The sequence below is a fragment of the Schistosoma haematobium genome, chromosome 4 (genome assembly GCF_000699445.3).
Source record: "Schistosoma haematobium chromosome 4, whole genome shotgun sequence".
NCBI classification, from domain to species: Eukaryota; Metazoa; Platyhelminthes; class Trematoda; order Strigeidida; family Schistosomatidae; genus Schistosoma; species Schistosoma haematobium.
In genome coordinates, this window is record NC_067199.1 from 38,831,926 (window position 1) to 38,855,095 (window position 23,170).

Below are 23,170 nucleotides of genomic sequence, written 5' to 3' on the forward strand. Positions count from 1 at the left end.
GGTATTACAGTAATAATGTGTATGTAAGAGTTTCAGTAACAGGACCATAATTGTTGAGATTACCTCCACCCCCTACTTGGATCAAAGTGGTGTCCTAAGTGTAGTTTATTACTCGTTGATGTCCCACAACAAACATTTTAAAGGTTAAATAAAAGCCTTAATTGAGGCAGTGCAGTAATCGTGTACTGACATTAACAAACAGTTAAGACTGAAGAAAACTAGCAAAAACTCGAACTGATATTCAGTGAGCCTTGAATTAAAGCGTTCGAATTTCCGACTTTTGACATAAACACGTATCAAAAGATCGTCTTCACTCGTTCGATATCGACCAGTAAAAATTGAAGGATGATAGACGAGAAGCTGTCCGATTATGTATATGCCTTCCACAAATACTCTATCGACTAGGATCTGGGTTGATATGAGATTGAATATTTATCCAACTTTACTAGATCAAGTTTTCATGAGAAAATAATACTTACTAATTCAAATAGACTGTCAATGATATGACTGGATGAAAAGTCAAAATTAGATTGATTTACTTATTATGGTTTTTATTCAGCATTATTTCCGTCTTCTTTAATTCAATGTATGAATGAGTGTATTTTCGACTAGGGTCATCGTTGTGTTTTGGGGTTAATAAATCTTCACTCATATCAATCTTGTGTTCCTACTCTCGCATCGTTGGAATTGCAGAGTTTCCTCACTTTACAAGTATAAGTGATAAGCAATTCTGACATAAGAATCAGCGACGATCAGTCACAACAAGTAGCTTTCAGTCAGAAGGCTTATCACTCAAGATTAACATTTAACAGGTCTTCACAGCGAAACCAAGAACTAGATAACATCTTGACTAATTTGAACATTTTTCCCTGTCAGAATTCAAGTTAATTTGTATCTTTTTTGATACACATCACAGTTTTTGTAATCTCATTTATTTCAAGATAGAAACGATCATCAGCACTTATTAATACGAAACTCAATCTTTGCAAACTAGATAAATCGGACAACTAACTTACAACAACACTTCTATGTTAATAAATTACATTCAATTCAAGAGAATATGAGACTTTAATAAAACTTTCATGTATAGATAGCAATACTAAAAGCATGAGCTCATTTTCTTTCTTCTGTATTACTATTACTACAATGAGAATTAAAACAACAAATACAACTGTTACTATTATTGTACAGTGAACGAACGCTAAGGTGGGGACAACCAATGCATTTTAATACAAAATTACGGACTATAAGAATCATACACTAAATACATCATTTCCATCATATGTCCTTCATATTCTGCATGATTCTTGAAGTTCACAATTTCTTTCTATTCTCCCTTCTGTTCTCTTCAGCTCGATCTTCTTAGCCCTCTACTGCCAGGTTTTTCATTTCCGATTAGTATTACATAATACTTACGTCTATCAACATAAGTAGCATACACCACAATTATATCAAAATCATAAATTATCTTTTTTAAATTATATTTTCTAGGTGAATTAGATCGTTTACAGAATCAAACGGGTCAACAATTACCTAAAGAACTAAAAATCATGTTTGACAGTTTAGTCAGCTTATTAGATCAAATTGAACATTTACCATGGATGACAACAGATGATACAAGATTGAATGAATTCCGTGATGTATTAAAACGAAGCGAGTAAGCGATTATTATCAATAAACAAAAATCCACACAAACGCGTTTGTCATAAATGTTTGAGCACAATAATAATATTCATAATAATAAAATGATGATTCGATTAATATCCCTGTCCAACGGAAATGACCTTCATAGTGCGAAGGAAACACCTAAAACTTTGACACAATAATTGTTATATGACATCCTGGAGTTTTTGCATTAAACTAATTTCAGATAAATTAACTGCTAGCTAGATCAACCATCATCAAAACTGTGTGAACTATTTAACAGGTCAAATTCATGTAAATCCAGCTACATATTGAAATAATAATACATTAGTTAAATTATTATTATTTTATCCATAGATGAATGTGTAACTTTTACCATAAATTATCGTTATTCAAGGAACCAGAGAGCTATAGACACTTGTGTTGTTATAATGAAGCAAATAGTGAAGAAGCGGTAAATATCGAAACTATGATATGGATTCCACTGCTAATCACTATCCATCTTTGCTTATGATATGTATTATTTTTTACATATTCTTATTTCACAATTACTATGCAATCAGACTACTATGTTAGTATATTCTGTTTACTACAAACTTCCATTCAGTTCAATAACTATTATTGTTCGTTTCATTATTCCTAATTTATTGTTAAATCAATCATCTACAACTTGATCGATTTAACTACCATTTTAGGTTTGTTTATGCGTAAGTATAATTTACATATATCTACATATAAACCCATGAGTACTTGGAATAAAAGATAATGGAAACTTAGCTGTTGTCTTCACGTTTCGGGATTAGAGCTGGAAATATAATGCTTGTGTATGATCAGATCAATAGGATCTAAGCTTACGTTAGCTCGAGATCATTCGTTTCGATTGGATCATTCCATTGGTCAAGGCTATGGACGTTAGGCTGAAGACGAAATAGCATATGAGGAGTAGCACAGATTATAATCTGATTTCGGATTTGCGAATAGAGCGAGTGATTTCGACTAACGTCTTAGTCATAACAGGTTGCTCGTCGAATTTTTGGACATTGGAGTAGTGTATAAAGACGTGAACAAACATGTCTGGTTTTTAAAAATGATATATGGACAATAAAGTGATCACAAAATCTCATTCAGCGATTGTCTATCAATAATCTAGTATTTCTCATGATTACTTTTTATATTTATTTGCAAAATAATAATTGATGTTCGTGGGTTGTAGACAGATTTTTGAGGAATTTTGGTTTATCAGGGCTTCGTGCTAGTTGGCACGGGTCAGTAAGGCATACCTTCAGTTTTGAGGGGATTGATACTCAATGTAAAATTCTAACTTGATTCATTCTGATTCTCAGTGCAAAACGCCACCAGCGAGCTATTCTGGTCATGACCAACTTCCAGAAGAACTGAGATGCTTGAATTGACTAAACACGAAGTATCAACCAATACCATGTTTGTCTAGTCCTTGGTGCTGACTGAATTATACTAAACAAGTTATAATATGGCCATTAATTTAGTTGCCTACACTATGTCAGTCAGGATCTGAATAACTTAGTGGTAATGTTTCAGACTGTGAAGCCGGGTAACAAGTGCTTGAACTTAACAGAGATTCTCAGTTTCCTCAAGACTGTAATCAAACCTTATTGTTGAGTGGCAACTAGCACAAAGCTCAAGTCGAACATGGTTTCTTAACAACTGCCTACCTGGTTCCAGGCACTGACTTTATTAACCCTGAGTTACCACGATTTTTTACCCAAGTAAATGTACTGAACTGTTGTTTGTCGACCAAACTATTTTCCTTCAAAATGTTTTCATCAACATAACGTTATTCATATTGTTTCGATTACATTTTTTGACTTCTACCACACTTTTACACAAGTATAGAAAAGAAATGTGAATTAATTTTTATTCACCCTAATCTTATTTGTTTACTCCGCTTTATTTAGAGAAACTGTTATGCGTTTAAGTTCACTTGATCAATTCGCTGATAGCTTAGTAAAATGGGATGATTTAATAACAGAGAGATTCGCTCAACAGTTAGAGCGTAAAGCTGTAGTGAATGAAGCAAAAGCACGTCTTGAAACACTAAAAGCACAAGTGCAAAATATAATGGATGAATCAATAAAATTGGAACATCTTGATCAAAAAGGTAAGTAAAAATTACTTTTATTTATGTAAGACGTTTGTGGACATTGTTTAGTTTGATAGTTTACATCATGAACTAACCTCAGTTAAACAACCGTTGAAAACCAAGAAACACCATTGGACGACTGTTTAATTTTGGAATGGGATTTCTTATCAGTGCACATCCACAACTTTACCGAGGACTGAACTTAGGACTTTCAGGTCTCATGGAGAGAGTCAAGCACTAGACTACTGAGTTAGGATCCAATGGTTTAAATTTCTAATTTCAATCAATTTGTGATATCGCTCAATCATCTTCAAGTACCATTGGTTGAAAAACATCTCACAGCTGATATGGTTTGTTTTATAAATTAGACTTCCTTGTTTGATTTCTCTAATCGTTACTTGTCCTTTTACTTTTAACATTGTAACTGATTTCAATGCTGAACTTGTTCTAAAGATGACGCCAAATACGTATGCTTTTAATCTTTTACACTAGTCTGCTCTTTTATAGTAACACTTATTCGCTTAGCTGGAAACATATGTTCAACAATTCTGAATTCTCTTATTGATTGGAGCTAAATGTGTTCATTAGTGACAAATCTCCAGTTTCCCAATCTACATGGTTTCAAAACAAATGTTGAAATGTAACAACTCTTCTTATAACATGGTCCTGTCATTTACGCTATTTACCTGATTGTCACAGGGTTTGCTTCATATCCATAACACTACTGAAGTAATTGTAATGTCATAACGGGATGAGTATTGGAAAATTTGAACTTTTGAGACTGTCCTACCAAAAGCTATTGCTTATATTTCTGTTGTATAATTATTACGTACTTAAATTATTGTATTTTTGGCATTATCCTACTTGTAAGCTTTTCTGTGATGAATAAACTATTGTTGTGTATTGTACCTTTCATAAAATGCTGTTCATTTACTACAGACCTGTTACATAGTTCTCATCTATTTATGATGTGGTTATGCCGTTAACGTATTTTCTTGATTATTTTGATGGGTGGTCAATATTTTATTTTATTATGTGGGTAATGAGCCATGATTGATATGAGTTTAGTAGAAGCTGGCTGCTGACTTCTCTTTGGACAAAGAATAGAGAAAGACTTGATCGCAGCGGACCAATAGGAGCTAATGTCTCATCGGTTCAAGATTAACGGTGAAGGTTCAAACCTATGGTTGGTCAAGTCTATGAAACAGAAGAAATAATAGACACAGAGTAGAAAAATTAATAAATAGAATTCGTTTTAATGGCTTTAACACGTGATTTAGATCATTATATTGAAGCTAAAACACATACAACTTGTTATTAACTATCAGAATAAATGTTTTACAAATGGGCTACATCAATGATTTACTTAGTAAAATAAAATGAAGCGGTGAACACTATAGTTCCATCGCTTGTTGTAGAACTGTTGTTTGTGAAAATGGACTAAAAACTCTCAGCATGAATACAAATGACTAATTTATTTTGTTTTACAAAATGATACAACACATGATGTAGGCAAGATATCTAAACATGTATAGTTGACATAGTATTTTGTAAAATGGTACCTCGTTTTATTTCACAGCACCAAACCAAGGGTCACTGAAAGTGAAGGATGAGAATATTCAGTCAATGCTGTTATATGGCGGAACTATTAGGAAAGGCGATTCGAAGTGATGGCAAAAGACTTGAAATGATAAGATCGTTTGTAGTAAAACGAATGTCGATACCTTTGATTTTTTTTCGTAGTTTTTAAGTGGCTCATTTATATATGCATTTAATTGTTTCTCTTCTGATTTTCTGTTCTTCTTCGACAAGATTGTGTTCACTTTCTGAGATTTATCATTATTTCAGTAGTTATTCTCTATTGTATAGCTCATATTCATCACAAACTGATCTAAGTTAACATTGAAAACCAGGCAGCACTAAACAGCTGTTTCGTCCTAGAGTGTATCTACTCAGAAGTTTCCGCTCACACTACGGTTCAAGCTCAGAACCTTCAGATCTTTTATCAAATCCAAAAAACGATTAGATCCACTTTGTTGGTATCCAGCGGTAAAATCCCAACTTCAATCAATTCGGAATGTAGCGTAATGATCATCCAGTGCTGTTGTTGGCAATTACATCACTCTCGACATGTTTGAACCCTACCAGCTACAACTCGGTAAAACTTCACGAAAATCTTGAAGTAGCTAGTAAGCTGACGATTATACTTCTTCTTAGTTTCCAACGGCACCCAAACTAAGATCAATCTGTGGTAAATATGTCCTAAAAACCAAACTAGTCTCTTCAGTACTCCTTGATATGTCGATCTAAAATCTGTAACGACACACAAATCTGTAACGAGACGTGTAATGTTTCAATCTGTCTTTTTGTCTAAACTAACTAATTTTTTGCCTTTATAATAATGAATTTCCTAAATTTCATTTCTAGTCTACTTAAAAAGGTAGACCATGCTACTAATAATATTCATTATTATCATTATTAAAATCCATAAGAAAAAAAGCTTCAATGTATAGTATGTATATAGTCATGTATATTTGAAAGAATTTAAATAAACTTTATATTTTATAGGAGCATATTTATCAATTCTACGTTCAAAAGATATTGGTGATAGAGCCATGAACACACAAATTAGTATAGAACATCAACGTGGTGGATTAGAAGGTGACTTATCAAACTCTAAACGTGAATTAGAAGCAGTACAAACACGTGCAGATCAGTTAAATTCAGATTGGGCACAATTAGATAGGCGAATTGAAGAATTTCGTGAAAAAATTCGACAAACTAATAGACTGGTATGTGTATTTTTCTCAAATGGTTTATAAAATTTACTATTTATATAGCTATATTTATACATTTAATTAATTTCATTCGATACTTTTGATTTAATGACGAAGTTACTCGTAGAAATCCCGAAATAAAAAAACATGAGCTTCGTTTCAAACATAGTACTTTTATGAAGTAGGACAAAAGTAATTCATTTACAAGAGTCAAATGTGTTTAGCAGGTCAATGTACAATCAAAGAGAAAACTCTTTCTAGGATCGTTATATAGAAATTAATAACTAAAACAAATATGTAACAATCAGTACCGGTGTTATTACCGCAACGATTGTCAACAATCGAAACATGAAATCAGAACACAAAATATGTACATTATTACAAATAAACAAAGTTAGATGAGTATACATGAGATGAAATTAATTATTAAGCATGCTAAGGATATACAATAAACATAATAAATGAATGAACTGCCACACGTTTATGTAGAGAATTCGAAATATCACAATTAAATGAAATGTCATGAAAATGATTGTCGATTATATGAATTACTAAATATTAACAAGTAGTATAATTTATTATTATGCAAAAAGTTGGTCGGATAAAAATGTGTTGAGAATAGAAAGCGCAAATCGATTTAGTATATTTATTTACAGAAACTTATTGGGGTGAAATATGCTTATTAAAATAGTGAGTTCTATCATGTTTCTTTTTAAACAAATTAACTCCACTAACAATTACTGCACTATCAGAGCGTTTGTATTCACAATGGTTGGTGAACCATGAAAAGTTACACATCCACAAACTTTCAAACAGAAAATTAAAGGGTTCAAATAAATTGTTATCAGTATCTGTCTTTATATGAACTCATAATTTGCGTGAATAATTAACTGAAAAAATACTATAATTCATCGTAAATAGTAGATCTCGATGAGTACATTACTGACAGAATATCGACTAGTACATTTATCGTTGTTTTATAGTATGCACTATTAATTGACCTTAGTTAATCATCCATTGAAGAATGGACACGTGTTTAGTTATAAAATGTAACTCCTAAGCACTTCACAATCAAAACTCCACCATGCTCTTCAAACTTCGTGGTAAGAACTTAATCTTTAGACTATTGAATCTGATATTCAATGTTTTACATTACTAACATTTTTCATTAATTTAATTTAATTTATGGACAACTGAAGAAAAAGACAGTTAATGAATGAGTGAAAAGAGAATGTATGATAAATATTAAATACAAAAACTATAAAACAAACGTTTACTAAACACTTATTAAACATATATATATATATATATATATATATATATATATATATATATATATATAAACTCCACTGGTTGAAGTCATGAGTTGATTGAAGCTAAACCACCATGGAAAACCTGGAAGCACTGGACGGCCGATTCGTCCTAGTATGGGACTCAACAGCAGTGCGCACCCACAACCCCACTCCCAGTAAGATCCAAACCCAGGACCTACCAGTCTCACGCCATGCACTTAACCAACTAGACTACCGAGCCGGCCGGCATCCCACGGCGTTAATGTCTAACTTTAACCAATCCACGAAGTTGCGCTACCGTACACCATTATTTTCAGTGAGTTAATATCTCACAACCGACCTTGCTGAACTCCACTAGTCACGGCTTCTCACTAGAACTCCAGGAGTATCTCTTGAAGTCAGTCACTAGTGATCAGATGATTATTATCAGAAGGGCTTTTGTGGAGATCTTGGAAATTTCACTGGTTGAAGTCATGAGTCAATTGAAGCTAGACCACCATGAACGAAACGGCCGTCCAGTGCTTCCAGGTTTTTCATGGTGATCTGACTTTAATTGACTCACGACTTCAACCAGTGAAAATTCTAAAATCTCCACAAAACCCCTTCTGATAAATATATAACCTGACTTACTATAAACAACTTAGCACATTTCATGTTTTCAATATCTCTCCCCTATTCTAACAAATTACTTGTTTTCCTTCATGTTTTTTTCCAAATTTGGAATTATTCTAGATTTGTGGAGATAATAGTTTACCACCAACTGAAGATACAGATCAAAAAGTATGTCCATCCACATGTGGTGGTGCTGGATGTGATTATTTTTTTTCAAAATCATCAAATCTCAATACAATATCAACAACTAAAAATATATTAATGAATTATTTAAACACTGGTCTAATTAGTACATGTGGTGTAAATATTGGATGTAATGCAAGTAATGCTGGAAGATTAAGATCACGTATGGAAGATTATTTAAATCTTCAAATTCGTTTAACTAATGCATTATATAATGTTTATAGAGCTGAAAATGCGATATCGAAGGTAAATGAAAACTATTCATATTTGTTCGGTTCGTTTTGTTTCTTTTTCTTTTCTTCTTTTCTGATTCCATTCATTACTTGATTATAACTGAACATTTACATCAAAACTATTATACACATTGAAAGTTTCTATTTATTATTGTTTTATTCCGATTGATAGATTCAACCGGCAAATCTAGGTTTCTTTTTGTATACATCACTAAGTACATTAAAAATATGATATACAAAGTATGCCCTATCCATATCAATGGTTTGTGTTTCACTAAAGAGGTTCCAATCAAATTTTTTCAATGTTTTAACATTTGACGAGAAGTAATTAATAACTGTTAATACATATATTCTATACAAAACTCTATATCAACTTATGACTAATGGTTACATCGGTTGAATATAATCTGTTTAACAAATTATTAGATAATTCAATGAAATCATTTTATCAGAAGGGGTTTGTGGAGATTTTTAGAAATTTCAAAGATTTAAATCATGAGTCAATTGAAGGTAAACCACCATGGGAAACCTGGATGCACTGGACGGCCGTATCGTCCTAGTATGGGACTCCTCAGCAGTGCGCATCCACGATCTCGCCCCCGCGAGATTCGAATCCAGGACCTATCAGTCTCGCGCCAGGCACTTAACTAACTAGACCATTGAGCCGGCACCCAACGGTGTTAATGTCTAACTTCAACCAATCCACGAAGTTGCGCCACCGTATGCTGAGGAGTCCCATACTATGACGAAACGGCCGTCCAGTGCTTCCAGGTTTTCCATGGTGGACTAGCTTCAATTGACTCATGATTTCAATCTGTGAAATCATTATATTCACTTAGTAGAAACGTATGAACAATTCTCTTGGACGAAATTTTGATTTGTTTAAAAGATTTTTTCAAAATCATTTTCAGTATGAATTATTCAATAAACTACCTAGGTTTATCGATTTCCTTAAAACACAGGAATTGGACTAGAGAAATGATGCGATAACCAATTGTATGTCAGATTTTAAAAATATGTATTGATCAGTGTAAAATCAAATTGGATGCGCGCTGCTGAGGAGTCCCACAATGGGACGAAACGGCTGTCCAGTACTTCCAGGTTTCCACTGGTGGTCTAACATCAATCGGTTGATGATCTCAACTATTGAAATGATTACAATCTCTACAAAACTCCTTCTGATAGCGTTAGTTTACTATAAGGCAAATGACTTGGTACTAAATAATTGAGAAATAGTTGAGAGAACATTACACTTGATTTGGTTTAACCGTTGGTAGGATGTCATCAGTTGGATAATTTGGATGGAGTTTCGTTCTCTAAGCCGGATGGTTGGGTCGTCAATAACATCATCATCACAAACTTCAGGTAGAAATGAAGTGTTCGAAGTTCTCTACATATGACTTACAGTCTATCCTGTTGACCTTTAACTTGTCATTGTCTACTTCTTTATTTTGATTATATGTCCCATTGATTAAAAATCAATAATAGCCAATCAAGATCGAGGTCTAAAGGATAGTTTTTTTGAGTCATATACGGAGAACTTCGAACACTTCACTTCTACCTCAAATTTGTGATGATGGTGATATTATTCAAACGAACAATGATTATTACATAACCTCATTTGTTATTTAGTCTCGAATCCATTTATGATGCAATCTTTTCTATCCTCCTGTAGACATATATTTTCTATATAACTATATATATACGAATGTACAGTTTTAATAAACGATTTCGTCGAATTCTGTTTTTCTTATTCAATAAAACTGAATGATTTAAAATTAAAATTTGAAATATTCCCATATTGTAAATTTAGATCAACATATATAAGCGAACAATATTGTTTTCGATTAGATCCTCATCAGGCTTTACTTTAATATACAGTATTGTATTTATATGCATATACGAAATTATTAAACCAATCAAGGTAGTTTATAAGTCAATGATAACAATGAAAACGGTTACATAATAAGTAAAATGTGAAAACAATTTCATTTTCTTATTTCAAAAGTCAAATATTTACATGTTATGTAATCTATCTTATCACAATAAAATAATAATAATTTCATTTATTATTGTTATAATAGGTAAATTCAAGTCGTAGAATAGCTGAACAAACAGTAACAAATTTAACTATACAAGCAATAACTATAAAAGAACGTATAGCTGATATGTATAATCTTACAAAAAATTTAATAAATGAAGCTGAAAAATATGTCAATCTATACAGTAGTATGAGTCAAGAGAAATTCGATGAAGTAAGTCAAAGATATTGAATTCATTATTCTCATTAATGTAGACTATTATTGATAATAATAATAATAATATATGCAAAGATAGATAGCGGCCAGCAGTGAAGTCCATGACGCACTTTTCGTCCTGTCAGCTGGATGTACCCTCATCGCAAAAGCATGTGTCTATCAGGATTCAGTAGTTAAGTGGATAAAGTGAAGGCGTTTGGAGCGAACGGCACTGGATCCGAGTCCCAAAGTGAACATCAACTCTGAGATACAGGTACATCCAGCTGACGAGTCACAAATAGGACTAAATGCGTGTCCTGAATTCCACTGCTAGCCACTATCATTCTTTGAATATAATGCTTGTGAATTAAGGCTATATCGAGGCAATACGCACACTATGCACATATGCCAATAAGAGACTGATCAATTGCAGTCCTAAATAACAATGGGAAGATACAAATAAATAATACCAAGTGAATAATAATAATAATAATAGTAATAACAATAATAATAATGATAATAAATGAATGTTTTCATCCAAAAATGTAAATGACATTCAGTGTGATAGATTGTCTTGTTAATTAATTTCTAGTTACTATTTATCTCATGAAATTTATGCTGTTAGTTAGTCGGTCATTAACATCATATCAGGACGATGAGATGATGAACTAATCAAGACGAACATCAGAAGAGTAGAATTAAGAACAATATTATGAGTAGTTGGGACGATTAAGTATAAACAATATGTGATTTGAGAGAATGAATTCGCGAAACAAATAAAGTATAAGATAATTTTAGAACTCATATTTTAAGGGAAGATAAGATGTAAATACACCTGTGTCATTGAATTGTTTTCCAAAGTCTGAAATCAATGGTTACGATAATCGACCAGAATTCAACCCGGTAATCTTCATCTGTCTACACAGATCAGTTCAACTGTCAGGTCTTAGTTTGGATGCGCCTACTTTTCTTCCAACTTAATCCTACGCCAGACATTATTACACATTCAGACAGGTAATTGTAGGGGATGACTGAGAATAAACTCCACTCTCGCTTGCAATTTTCATCTTACACCCGGAAACTAACCAAAATAAAGCCGTAATTATTATTTACACTATAGTAGTTCATGAAGTAGAGCGTGTTCTGTTTTCTGTTGTTTTTGCTGTCTCAAAAGAAAAATGTAAAGTTTTCTACGACGAAAATACTACTCTATCATGATACGGTGGTGTCAACTGTAGCGTGGTCAGTCATGATGGAAGAAAAACTACAATATAGCAAAAGTCATATCTCCAATAAATGTATAATAGAAACTATTCCATAATATCTACAATTGAGTGACTAAATAAATGAAAACATAACTGTAATTTCTGACTACGATACACTTAGATGACTTGACAACATTTATATTAGCATATTGCTTAAAAGTTCGTTTGTTTTCTCAGTTCTTTATAAATAAGAAGTGAATACAATTCTGTATTAAAATAACAATGAGTTACGAAATCACTAACTCATATTATATATCAGAAGGGTTTTTGTGGATATTATAGTAATTTCAGTGGTTGAGATCATGAGTCAATTGAAGCTAAACCACCATGCAAAACCTGGAGTCCCACAATAGGACGAAACGGCCGTCCAATGCTTTCAGGTTTTCCATGGTGGTCTAGCTTCAATTGATTCATGATCTCAACCATTGAAATTCATATTATATAATTGACTTATACGGTCAAGGCAATATCTACACTGTATTATACACAGAATCTTCAATAAAACACTAACTTAGTGATGCAAATAAATACAATAATTAATGATGATTAAATAAAAATCCATTATGCGCTAACCTAATAAATGTATATTTAACATATTAACTTTAAAAGTGATCTATATGTACTTAATAATAGATTTATAGGTTATTTCACCTGTATTTGGAACTATATTGTTAACTAATTAGTATATTTTGTTAAGTACTAAGAAATGACGTAGTCACATAATGTAAAAGATTATTCATTTTGTAAATGTAACTCGGTTGTATTGTGTTCCTCTTGAAATTCGTTTAAAAAATATCAATTTTCAGCTCAATAAAGTTTTATTTATTTATTTGAACACATACATATTGGTACAAGGGGGCAACGAATACATATGCGCCACACAAGTCATTTGGTTTGTGTGTGGGCTATGATACTGCCCGGGTGACCAGACTGAAGCAGGTGGTTTTCTTAGGGGGCCACACCCGGTCTGATTCACAAGGCAGTGGAGCAACATCAGGAGATGCAGTCACATAGTAGCCAGTGACCAACAATTGGTCCGTACACCATTTGTTCCCTTAGGACTCATGTGCACCGTTGGTCTGGAATCAGGGTTTTCGTACTCCCCTAGGTGGACCCTCCATATCAAACGACCCGGTTAAAGAGTCAAATATTCGCTTTCCATCCTCTCAATTTTGTAAACAACAGTAATGCCGCGAAAAGACAATGAGTAGGACTTCCCTGGTACTGGCTGTATACGCGTGGTCACGTGAGAGCATTTTGAGAGGGAGAGCTGACTCTCCCCGCTTTCGGCCGTACCAGGGCATTTGGGGGTGCTCAATAAAGTAGGTGTAGATAAATTGGAAAGACTAAGAATAAGACAAGGAAAGTATCAACTGCCTTTTTCTAATTCTTAGAAAAGTTATTTAGTTGATATAAAATTGTAAGTTATACAAAACATACATGAGATATGCTCCAACTGCTTCTATCGATGAAGGTTCAATAACTCAGCAACTAAATTTATCATCTCTATCTTATTTCATAAGTTAAGTTTCTTTATCATGCAATTGATGGTTCTATTATACGCGAATAGCGGTTCGAAAATATTTGTGCTCAATCTGCAAGTAACCTATATGTCCTTAAATTTGAGAGGTTATTTTACGGTCATAATGTCATCATGATATTGGATAGTTAAATAAATGATGTTTTTATCCCTCTAAAATATTTCTTTTTATATTTTGTTAGATTTTAAGAACCCTTCAAAATGCAAAACTGAATGTTAGTCTATATGAAGCAGAACAGATAATTCAACAATTAGAAAAATATGCTATAGACCTGGAGGATAAAGTTAAACGTATTTTAGCCGAAACTGAATTGGATCGTCAACGTACTGGGAATTTATTAAGACGTGCTGAAACTATTAGGTAAATACATTGAGAGAAAATATTATGTATAATTGATTATTTGTATTAGCGTTCCCATTTGCTCAACAATTTCATGAACTGTTCTGAATATCTTTCAAGGTTTTCACTTAGAAACTATTAAGTTGAAATTTTGATTTTTCGACTTCTGTGAATTGTTAATGGTTTATCATAGGAAATGGACTGGTGCATAATATAAATAGTCGAGCAATACTGATACTTATAAGCAGATTTTATCAGATTGATCCAGTAATCTTAAATTAAATTTCTCTGTTGACCTTTTTGCAAGACATATAGATATCATGATTATATATGAATCAATAAACCGATCAACATCTTACTCTACGGTACATTAAGTTCTCACATGTTTATTTTTCACCAGAGCAACAGGAATCATGTTATTATAACATCACGTTTATTAAATCAGCCTATTAGGATCCTTGATATTTAAAAAATGCATAGGTTTTAGGTGTAGACGTTGTTTATAAAACGAAACATACCTGATTAGTTAGCTATTGTTACATTCCATTCTACGAAAGATTATTCCCACTGCAGTTGACCGTTGATATTTCCGTTGGATAAAATTTTAATCTAACGTTCACGAATAATTGTTTAACGTTCGGATGAATACGGCCGAAAAAAGAACCCTTACTGTTAAATCTGTTGTTATTTTCTTGCTTTAGAAAATTTATTGGATAGATCAATGATAATTTAAGGCCTTCAGCTTACTCACTAACCGGTGTAGATATTGATTCTTGTAGCGAATTTTCATAATATATCTATATTAATGATTATATACGAACTTTAAATAGAACTCTACAGCATACACGTAAAATATAACTGGTTACATAATATATACTGTACTGACTGTAGTAACAATCTACGTCGTTGATAAGTTGTGTTTAATCCAGTTATATAACCTGCTTTATCGTTACATTTCTCAATTTTATTGCAGTTTTTGGTCAGTTATCGGATGAACAATAATGATATCATAAAACATCCTCAGAGGTCAATATAGTAATGACGTATTCACTGGAACTTTCAAGTTCGACATTAGCTAATCTCTTGGTAAAAATTTTGATGAGACTTGTGTCATTTGTCTCTACGTGTTACATATTTAATTCACCTTTGAAGTGAATATTGGGTTATAAATAAATGATTGTAACCTGAACATATAAAAAGTTATGTCGTACTAACGTTTCACATATACCTTGAATCATTTTAATTTATCAAAAGTAAAATTGTTTACAATTAGATTGGTCATTGAATAGTGATCAATGTCAGGTTCATCTGGTCCTTTAGTATTGATTAAATTCGATCCGTAAAATTACGTGGCCACTAGTCTAAATGAAGTGACACTGCGTGTATTATGTTGAGATATTAGATGGTTGAAAGTCACCAGTAAAAAACTCTGCTTGATTCAGATTTTGTGCTAGATGACACTCATCAGCAAGGTATACCCACAATCGTGAAGGGATTGATGGTGCCTTTGCGATTCGAATTCGCGTTACCCAACCTCACAGCTTGAAATATTGCCAGTGACGAGTGCCTAGAAATCTAAGGCCAGAGCTTCCTATCGACTATCTCCAACAAACAATACTATGCATTTACGAAATGAAAATACTGATAGAGATTAATACACAATTCAAAAGCTTTATTATTTTATATTAGAAATGATGTGTTAGCATAAATTTTTTATCTCATGGCATTTTTTTTATGTATAGAGATAAAGCAAAAGATTTTATGGAACAAATTAATCAGTTGAAAGAGGCCGATAAGATCTACCAAGGAATAGAAGAGAAACCAATTATTCAAAAAGTTGATGACATTGAATTATTCAATCAAATTACACAAGTTAGTAAACATTTATATTTATGATTTGACGAATTAATTAGCTAATGTTGAGTGATTAGTCTCCTACTATCAGGATTGAAATATTTAAGGAGAAATATCTTCCCCCTAGTATCTTACGTAATAAATACTAATGAGTACATAATTGATATTAAACAATATTGCAATAATTTAAGAAAGTAAATTAGCAATCTGTTTTACTGATAATAAGCTTACTAATCTAACTATTTATACATTCATTCGACTCCTTCTCCTTTAATCTCCCCTAGTTAACTGAACAAATAGATGGATTCAAAAACCAAGTTATTATGTTCTCACGTGATTCAAGTTTACAATCGGATAAAGCGAAAGAGGCTTCTGAAGTAGCAGATGAGCTACTGTCAAGTACTAATGTCGCTAGACGTGAAACTTTAGATACATTACAACAAATTGAACTTGTTGAAGTAAGTTATATTATTCATTTTATGGAAAAAAACGATCCATTTTCTTTGCTTATAATTAATAGTAAATTTTAGGTCTTTATTTAAAAGAATAAACCATTGAAAAAAATGTTCCAATCAGATCGTATTACCAAAGGCCTTTTATCAAACACTGAAATTTTATTGTGATTAGACTCAGAATTTCAGCAATAGATTTTTAATGAATAAACATGAATGCGATAAAAGCAGGAAGCTTCTGTTGTCTTGGGAGCTTTTCGGGGCATTACAACTAAACCTAGAGAGAGGACATATATCTTTCATATTGTAGGTACATATTACAAATGATTTCTAGCATATTTATTTTTCCAATTGTGAAAATATTGTAACACTTTTATTTCTGTATTATTCTCATCAACTGATACTGTCTACCAACGGCATTACATTACTTACGAGCTTTTGTATAAACGATATTGACAATAGTCATACAAATCTGAAGAAACACAATAATAAAGAAATTACAGTACTTACTTACTTACGCCTGTTACTACTCGTGAAGGAGCATAAGCCGCCCACCAGCATTCTCCATCCATCCCTGTCCTGGGCAATCCTTTCCAGCTCCTTCCAGTTGTTATTCATCCTTTTCATATCTGCTTCTATTTCCCGACGTAATGTGTTCTTCGGCCTTCCTCTTTTCCACTTCCCTTCAGGATTCCAAGTCAGGGCTTGCCTCGTGATGCAGTTTGATGATTTGCGTAATGTATGTCCTATCTATTTCCATCGTCCTTTCCTAATTTCTTCTTCAGCTGGAAGCTGGTTTGTTCTCTCCCACAAAAGGCTGTTGCTGATGGTATCCGGCCAAAGAAATCACAGTGGCTAATAAATTTTCAAAATTATTTATACTATGACTAAATAAAACGCAAGTACATCAGAATTCATGATTCTTGAGTAATTTCGGAGCGAAAGATTATTGTACGGGTTAGAGATTTGTTTGTGACTCTTGAAGGTTGAATGCAAATGCCAGTTGATTATAGTCGTATAGGAAATCTCAACATAAGAGGTCAATTGAAATTTAAAACATTATACCTAATTCCATCCTCCCTTATTCAATGACCTCATCGCATCCGAACAATTTGCTTTGTATGTCGTTCATCATCAATGATTTCAAAGGATATCTGTACTATCTACTCGTCTTTCAGTAGGCAAACAGTTATCAAAATGAATCGTGTAGAATGATGAGGTCTGCTATGTTTTCAGTCGAATGCTCGACATGGTTACTTGCAGTACATTTAATTTTGGAAACATCTGATATAATTCCTTGTTTCTCTAGATAATCTGAAACCGATTTATACTTTCGTAAATCGCTCTAATCAGTAACTGTTAGGAAAGTCTCAGATGATCTTATTTTTCATGATTACTGCCAATAAACTTTAGTTCTGACAAATTACAATGACCTTTATTATTATTTGATTGGTTAACTTCGCGCTTAGTTTTCGGCTTTCGTTATGTCGCAAGATCATAATTACTACTACATACCGAGTTGTTGTATCACAATTCCGACTCCTAAAAACAGGGGGCTCCGTTATTAATGACTTCCTTCTGTTCCCTTTTTGTGACATTACTGTTGAAGAGCTGTCAGATGCAACTAGTAGGTAAGAACTGAGAATGGGTAAACTTTATTCCAGGTCTCATCATTTAACAGAAGTATACTACAATACCTAATAGTAATGTATGCTTTGTATTTTTAGGGATGCGTAAAACGACTTTGAGATGTGTTTTGTTTTAATTAACCTCTAAATTCATTTTCTAAGTAAATATGATAAGTGAACATTTGCGAAAAATTTGAAATTCAGCTAAAGGAAATAAACAAGAAATAATGAAAGCGAAATTTTCACAAATGACATGGTAAGATGAACTATAAAGGAATATTTATTAAAGAATATATATTTATCAATTCACCGAAAAGACTTCTAACAGTGATGCCCATTAATAGCCTAAACAAAAGCACAAAGAACCAGTAATAGATTACAGTGTAACAAAGTATTTCATTATGTAAACTGAATACTTTAAAACACAAACTCATTTCTACATCTTAAATATAAAGCAATTCCTTATTGAGAATATACACAAGTTTTAATAATTTACAGCTTTTCTTCCTATTCATTCTAATTATAGGTCACATTCAAGCAATTAGACGAGAAAATGTTAGAACTAGACAAATTGATGCGTGCACTAGATACAGGTGGTCGTGATACTGGAGATGAAGGTTTACCAGATACTACATTAACTGATCCAGCTAAACTAATGGAAGAAATTCAAAATTATACCAGTACTTTAGAACTAAATACAGATGAAGTTAAAAGTAAGTTAGAGAATGATTTGGTTTAAAAATAATTCAGTTATTTGATTCTGTTATAACTTGTGACCGCCGAATGGAGACAAGAGTGACTTATCGATCGAAACGATCACACGTAAACACGTGCGAGCAGTCTAGAGTTCTGATTGGCCCTGCTTTCCGCCTAGCTCAGCCAGTTAAGTCCAGAACACAAGTCTCAGCCTCTGAGTTATTAATCGTTATATTTCAAACATACTCTGTTTATATACCAACCAAACAGATCACATCGTACCATAAAATAGAAAATAACATTTGTACAATATTTGGCCAACAGGAAAATGACACGTGAAATAAATATTGACCAGTAGGGAAACGATACGTGAAATAAAAACTGACCAATAGGAAAATGATTCCATTTCAAGTCCAAGGATAGCATTAGACTTAAAATGTAATTTTCGGGATATTTTTCTGAATATCCCAGCAGATTCCTTTACGTTTACTTCATTGAATGTAAATATCAAGTTCCTTTATGTCTTAAATTGGCAAAATTGTAGACTGATAAACATTTAAAACAATTACTTAGTGCTTGTCGTTGTGCTTTGTCTAAACTATAGTGGTTGAATTCGTGAGTCAATGTAACCTAGACCACTATTGAAAACCTGAAATAATGAATTCAACTATTAAAATTACTACAATCTCTAAAAAACCCATTCTGATAATAAGCATCATTTCTTCATTAGTGACCGGCTTCAAGATGGTTTCCTGAAGTTCTAGTGAGAAGCAGTGACCAATAGAGTCCAATCGGTGTCGAGAAGAGACAGATATCTACCTCAGACTATGGATGAATGATTGCGCAGCCATTCATGGATGGATGGAAGTCAGAAATCAACGCCGTTAAGCGTTCGCGTGCGAGACCGGAGGTCTTGAGTCAGAATCCCGCGTGCGCAATCGTGGATGCGCACTGATGAGAAGTCCCACACTAGAACGAAACAGCCGTCCAGTGCTCCCAGGTTTTCCATGGTGGTCTAGCTTACATTGACCCATGAATTCAACTATTAAAATTACTAGTCTCCACAAACCCTATTCTGATCACAAACTATAATAGACAAACAGTACATCATGCGTATGAAATTGCTTAATTGTTTAATATTAAAATACATCATTATAAAATGCATGTACAACAAGACGGCACACTGCTAAATGTGAAAACTTTTAACAGTATTTAAGCTTAAAATAATCCATTATTCACCAGTTATAAAGTATAATCTCATTCCATTATGCCAAAAAATAAAGCATTGCAGATTGATCATTCGAATAACTGAGTTTTGATTATATAGACCTAACAGTGAGAGATTTCTGAGAGATGTTCATGGAAGTCTTGAAAACATGATGAGAAAAGAAACTTAAGTGTCATTGATGAATACTGCATTGCCTAATAGTCAATTACGTAAAGTAAAGAAGTTCCCAGTGTTTAATGTAGTTTACATAACAAGTTGTTTGAAGTAAAGGACATAAAACACATGAAAATAATCATTTCAAAATTTCAATTCCTAACAATTCATACTGACACTAAAACCAGTGTCTGTCATTAAAAGGCTTACCTCGGAAGTACACAAACCTCATAAAGGATCTTTACTCAAACACTACTAGTCGAGTCAGAGCTTATGGCGAACTGTCATCTGCTTTTGCAACCTCAAGTGGTGTCCGTCGAGGCTATCCGCTTTCTTCATTTTTGTTTAACAGACATCATAGACATACTGATGGAAATAACATTCTCGTCCACTGAATTCTCGGGTATTGATCTTCTACCAGGAGGTCCACTTATCGACTTAGAATACGCAGATCACATAGTCCTGTTTGGTGAAGACACTGATAAAATGCAGTCTTCTGGTAGCATTGAGCAACAATACCAGAATGTTTGGAATACGCTTCTCTCCCTCTAAATGCAAGTTATTGCTCCACAACTGGTCTGCGTCAACAAAAGAACTAACGATAAGGAGTGAAGTAGTCGAACGCGTCCACAACTTCACTTATATTCGAAGTCTCAGCAGCCCTAATCGGTCGCTGTCTCACGAAATCACAGCACGCATTCAGAAAGCTCGTTTGGCTTTTGCCAACTTACGTCACCTATGACGAAGGAGAGATATCCGTCTATCAATTAACGGACGAGTTTACTGCACAGCAGTTCGTTTTGTTCTACTTTACGGATGCGAAACGTGGTCATTGAGAGTAGAAGACACTCGTAAGTTACTAGTATTTGACCACAGACGCCTCACAAATATTTCTCGCATCTGCTGCCATCACCAGGTAAGTAATAGTAAGGTTAGACGCAAGGTATTACGGAATGATGGTAAATCAGTTGATCAGGTTGTGAATCTCCATCGACTGAGACGGTTGGGTCACGTGTTACGTATGCATGAACACCGATTACCACTACGCTCAACGCTGACTAGTGTTGGGAATGGTTAGAAGAAAGTTAGTGGCAGCCAAACCAAAACGTGGCATCAGGGTTTGAAGTCACAAACTTCAAGTCTAAGCCATGTTGATAGATGCAGACTACTTGATTGGGGTCTGCGTGACTATCGTAACCAATGGTTAGGGACACTAGGTGATATGGTTCACAATCCATCACAATGTATACACTCTCTGTCTTCCGTTAAACTATGAGATTAAAATCGCTTTATATCTTTCTTCACGTATCATGTCCTTATATATAATCTTTCTTTTATATATTATCACCAATGAATTAACCACTTCTATGAATTTGGTGTTGATTTTGTTGTGTTAATGTGGTATGTCAACTTGGATCGATGCATATATGTACCTGATTCTACGTTGTAAATAACTGATTGACTGATGCTAAAATCGATTTCTACATATATAACTTAATCTATCATTCAGTTGCTAATGTAATTCAAACTTAATTATCAAGTTTAACTTTTGACTATCATAACAATAGTAACAATCAATCTAATACTACTACTTATTATGTTTGAAATATATCAACATCATTACACATGGATAACTAAATTTTCTATTCTCTTCTTCATTTTTAGGTATATTAACAAATTTAAAAAGATTAGAAATAGTAAGTGAATATTTAACTGATGAATTAAAAGGTTATATGGATAAAATGCATAAATTAAATATACATTTATCACGTACTACAAAACATCATCAATTATGCACTTAAATTATATATTAATAAACTATTAAAAATGAAGAAGAAAAAAAAAACAACCCCACCTATTATTATAATGATAGTTTGGTTTTCTTTTTTTAATCATTCACTCTTTCTTTTTTTTCTTTTTCTTTATTATTATTATTCAATGTTAAATTGTATTATAATAATTTCTACCGGTTATTTTTTATCATTGGGAAATGATTAATCATTTATCAATCTAATATTATTATTATTATTATTTATATTATATCATCTTATTGTGATTAATAATTATTCCCTTAGAATCTAATACGATGAAATACCTTTTCTTTGTTTGGTTGTTTCCTTAGTTTATTTAGTTCAGTATTTATACATCACAACTTATATCTATATATATCCAATATGAAAATTATTCATTCTCCTTTATTGTATGAATCCCTCTTTTTTTGTTTAAAAACAAACAAACAAAAAAGAAACTTTATTAAAAGTGTTAAGATAATTGATTTGATAAATAGTTCAATCTTTATGAATGAATAAGTAAAGAAAGAAGAAATATATATATATATATATATACGTGGTTGATTAGACTAATTTAATAATGAATATGAAATTTTCAATGTATTTTAATAAATGATTTCTCTTGTTATTATTCTTATTCTTATGGAGTACTTTTTCTTTCTTTCTTAGAATAATTATTGTATTATTTAGTGAGTATTGTTTTACTTAAATTTTCCCATTGATATTTGAGACTACAATGAATCAGTATGTTATTGGCATATATGCATACTATTTGTATTGCTTTAATTCACAAATAGATTGATCAATTGAAGTTTTAAATAACAATCAGTCGATAATATAGAGTCACTATATTGTAATTTAGTTGATAGTATTCGATCTGCATTAAAAACGAACCTGACATATATGACATTGATCACCATCCAGTGATCAATCAATTGTAAGCGTTACCCAATCTCATCATTTCTCTTCAACTTTGCCATTGATGACATTCTGGAAACAGCTCTGATGGATGTAAGTAATGGTGGTGTAGATCTGTTGCCTGGAGAAAGACTTCTCGACGTTGAGTATGCGGATGATATTGCCTTAGTATGCGATAATGCCCAAATCATGCAATCCACACTTAATCA

General features: G+C 32.7%; 1 protein-coding gene across 1 annotated transcript in view; it reads left to right on the forward strand.

Annotated features, from left to right (window-relative positions):
• LAMB1 (Laminin subunit beta-1) overlaps positions 1-22,100 on the forward strand; it is a 65,271-nt gene extending 43,171 nt beyond the window's left edge. Inside the window, exons 21-30 of the mRNA XM_051208231.1 lie at positions 1,492-1,657; positions 3,579-3,781; positions 6,332-6,555; positions 8,565-8,873; positions 10,945-11,115; positions 14,085-14,263; positions 15,985-16,114; positions 16,381-16,554; positions 18,703-18,889; positions 21,919-22,100. Coding sequence (XP_051066941.1) covers positions 1,492-1,657; positions 3,579-3,781; positions 6,332-6,555; positions 8,565-8,873; positions 10,945-11,115; positions 14,085-14,263; positions 15,985-16,114; positions 16,381-16,554; positions 18,703-18,889; positions 21,919-22,055 — 1,880 coding nt within the window. The 3' untranslated portion in view covers positions 22,056-22,100. The remainder of the gene's footprint in view (positions 1-1,491; positions 1,658-3,578; positions 3,782-6,331; positions 6,556-8,564; positions 8,874-10,944; positions 11,116-14,084; positions 14,264-15,984; positions 16,115-16,380; positions 16,555-18,702; positions 18,890-21,918) is intronic.
• Positions 22,101-23,170: the final 1,070 nt, after the last annotated feature.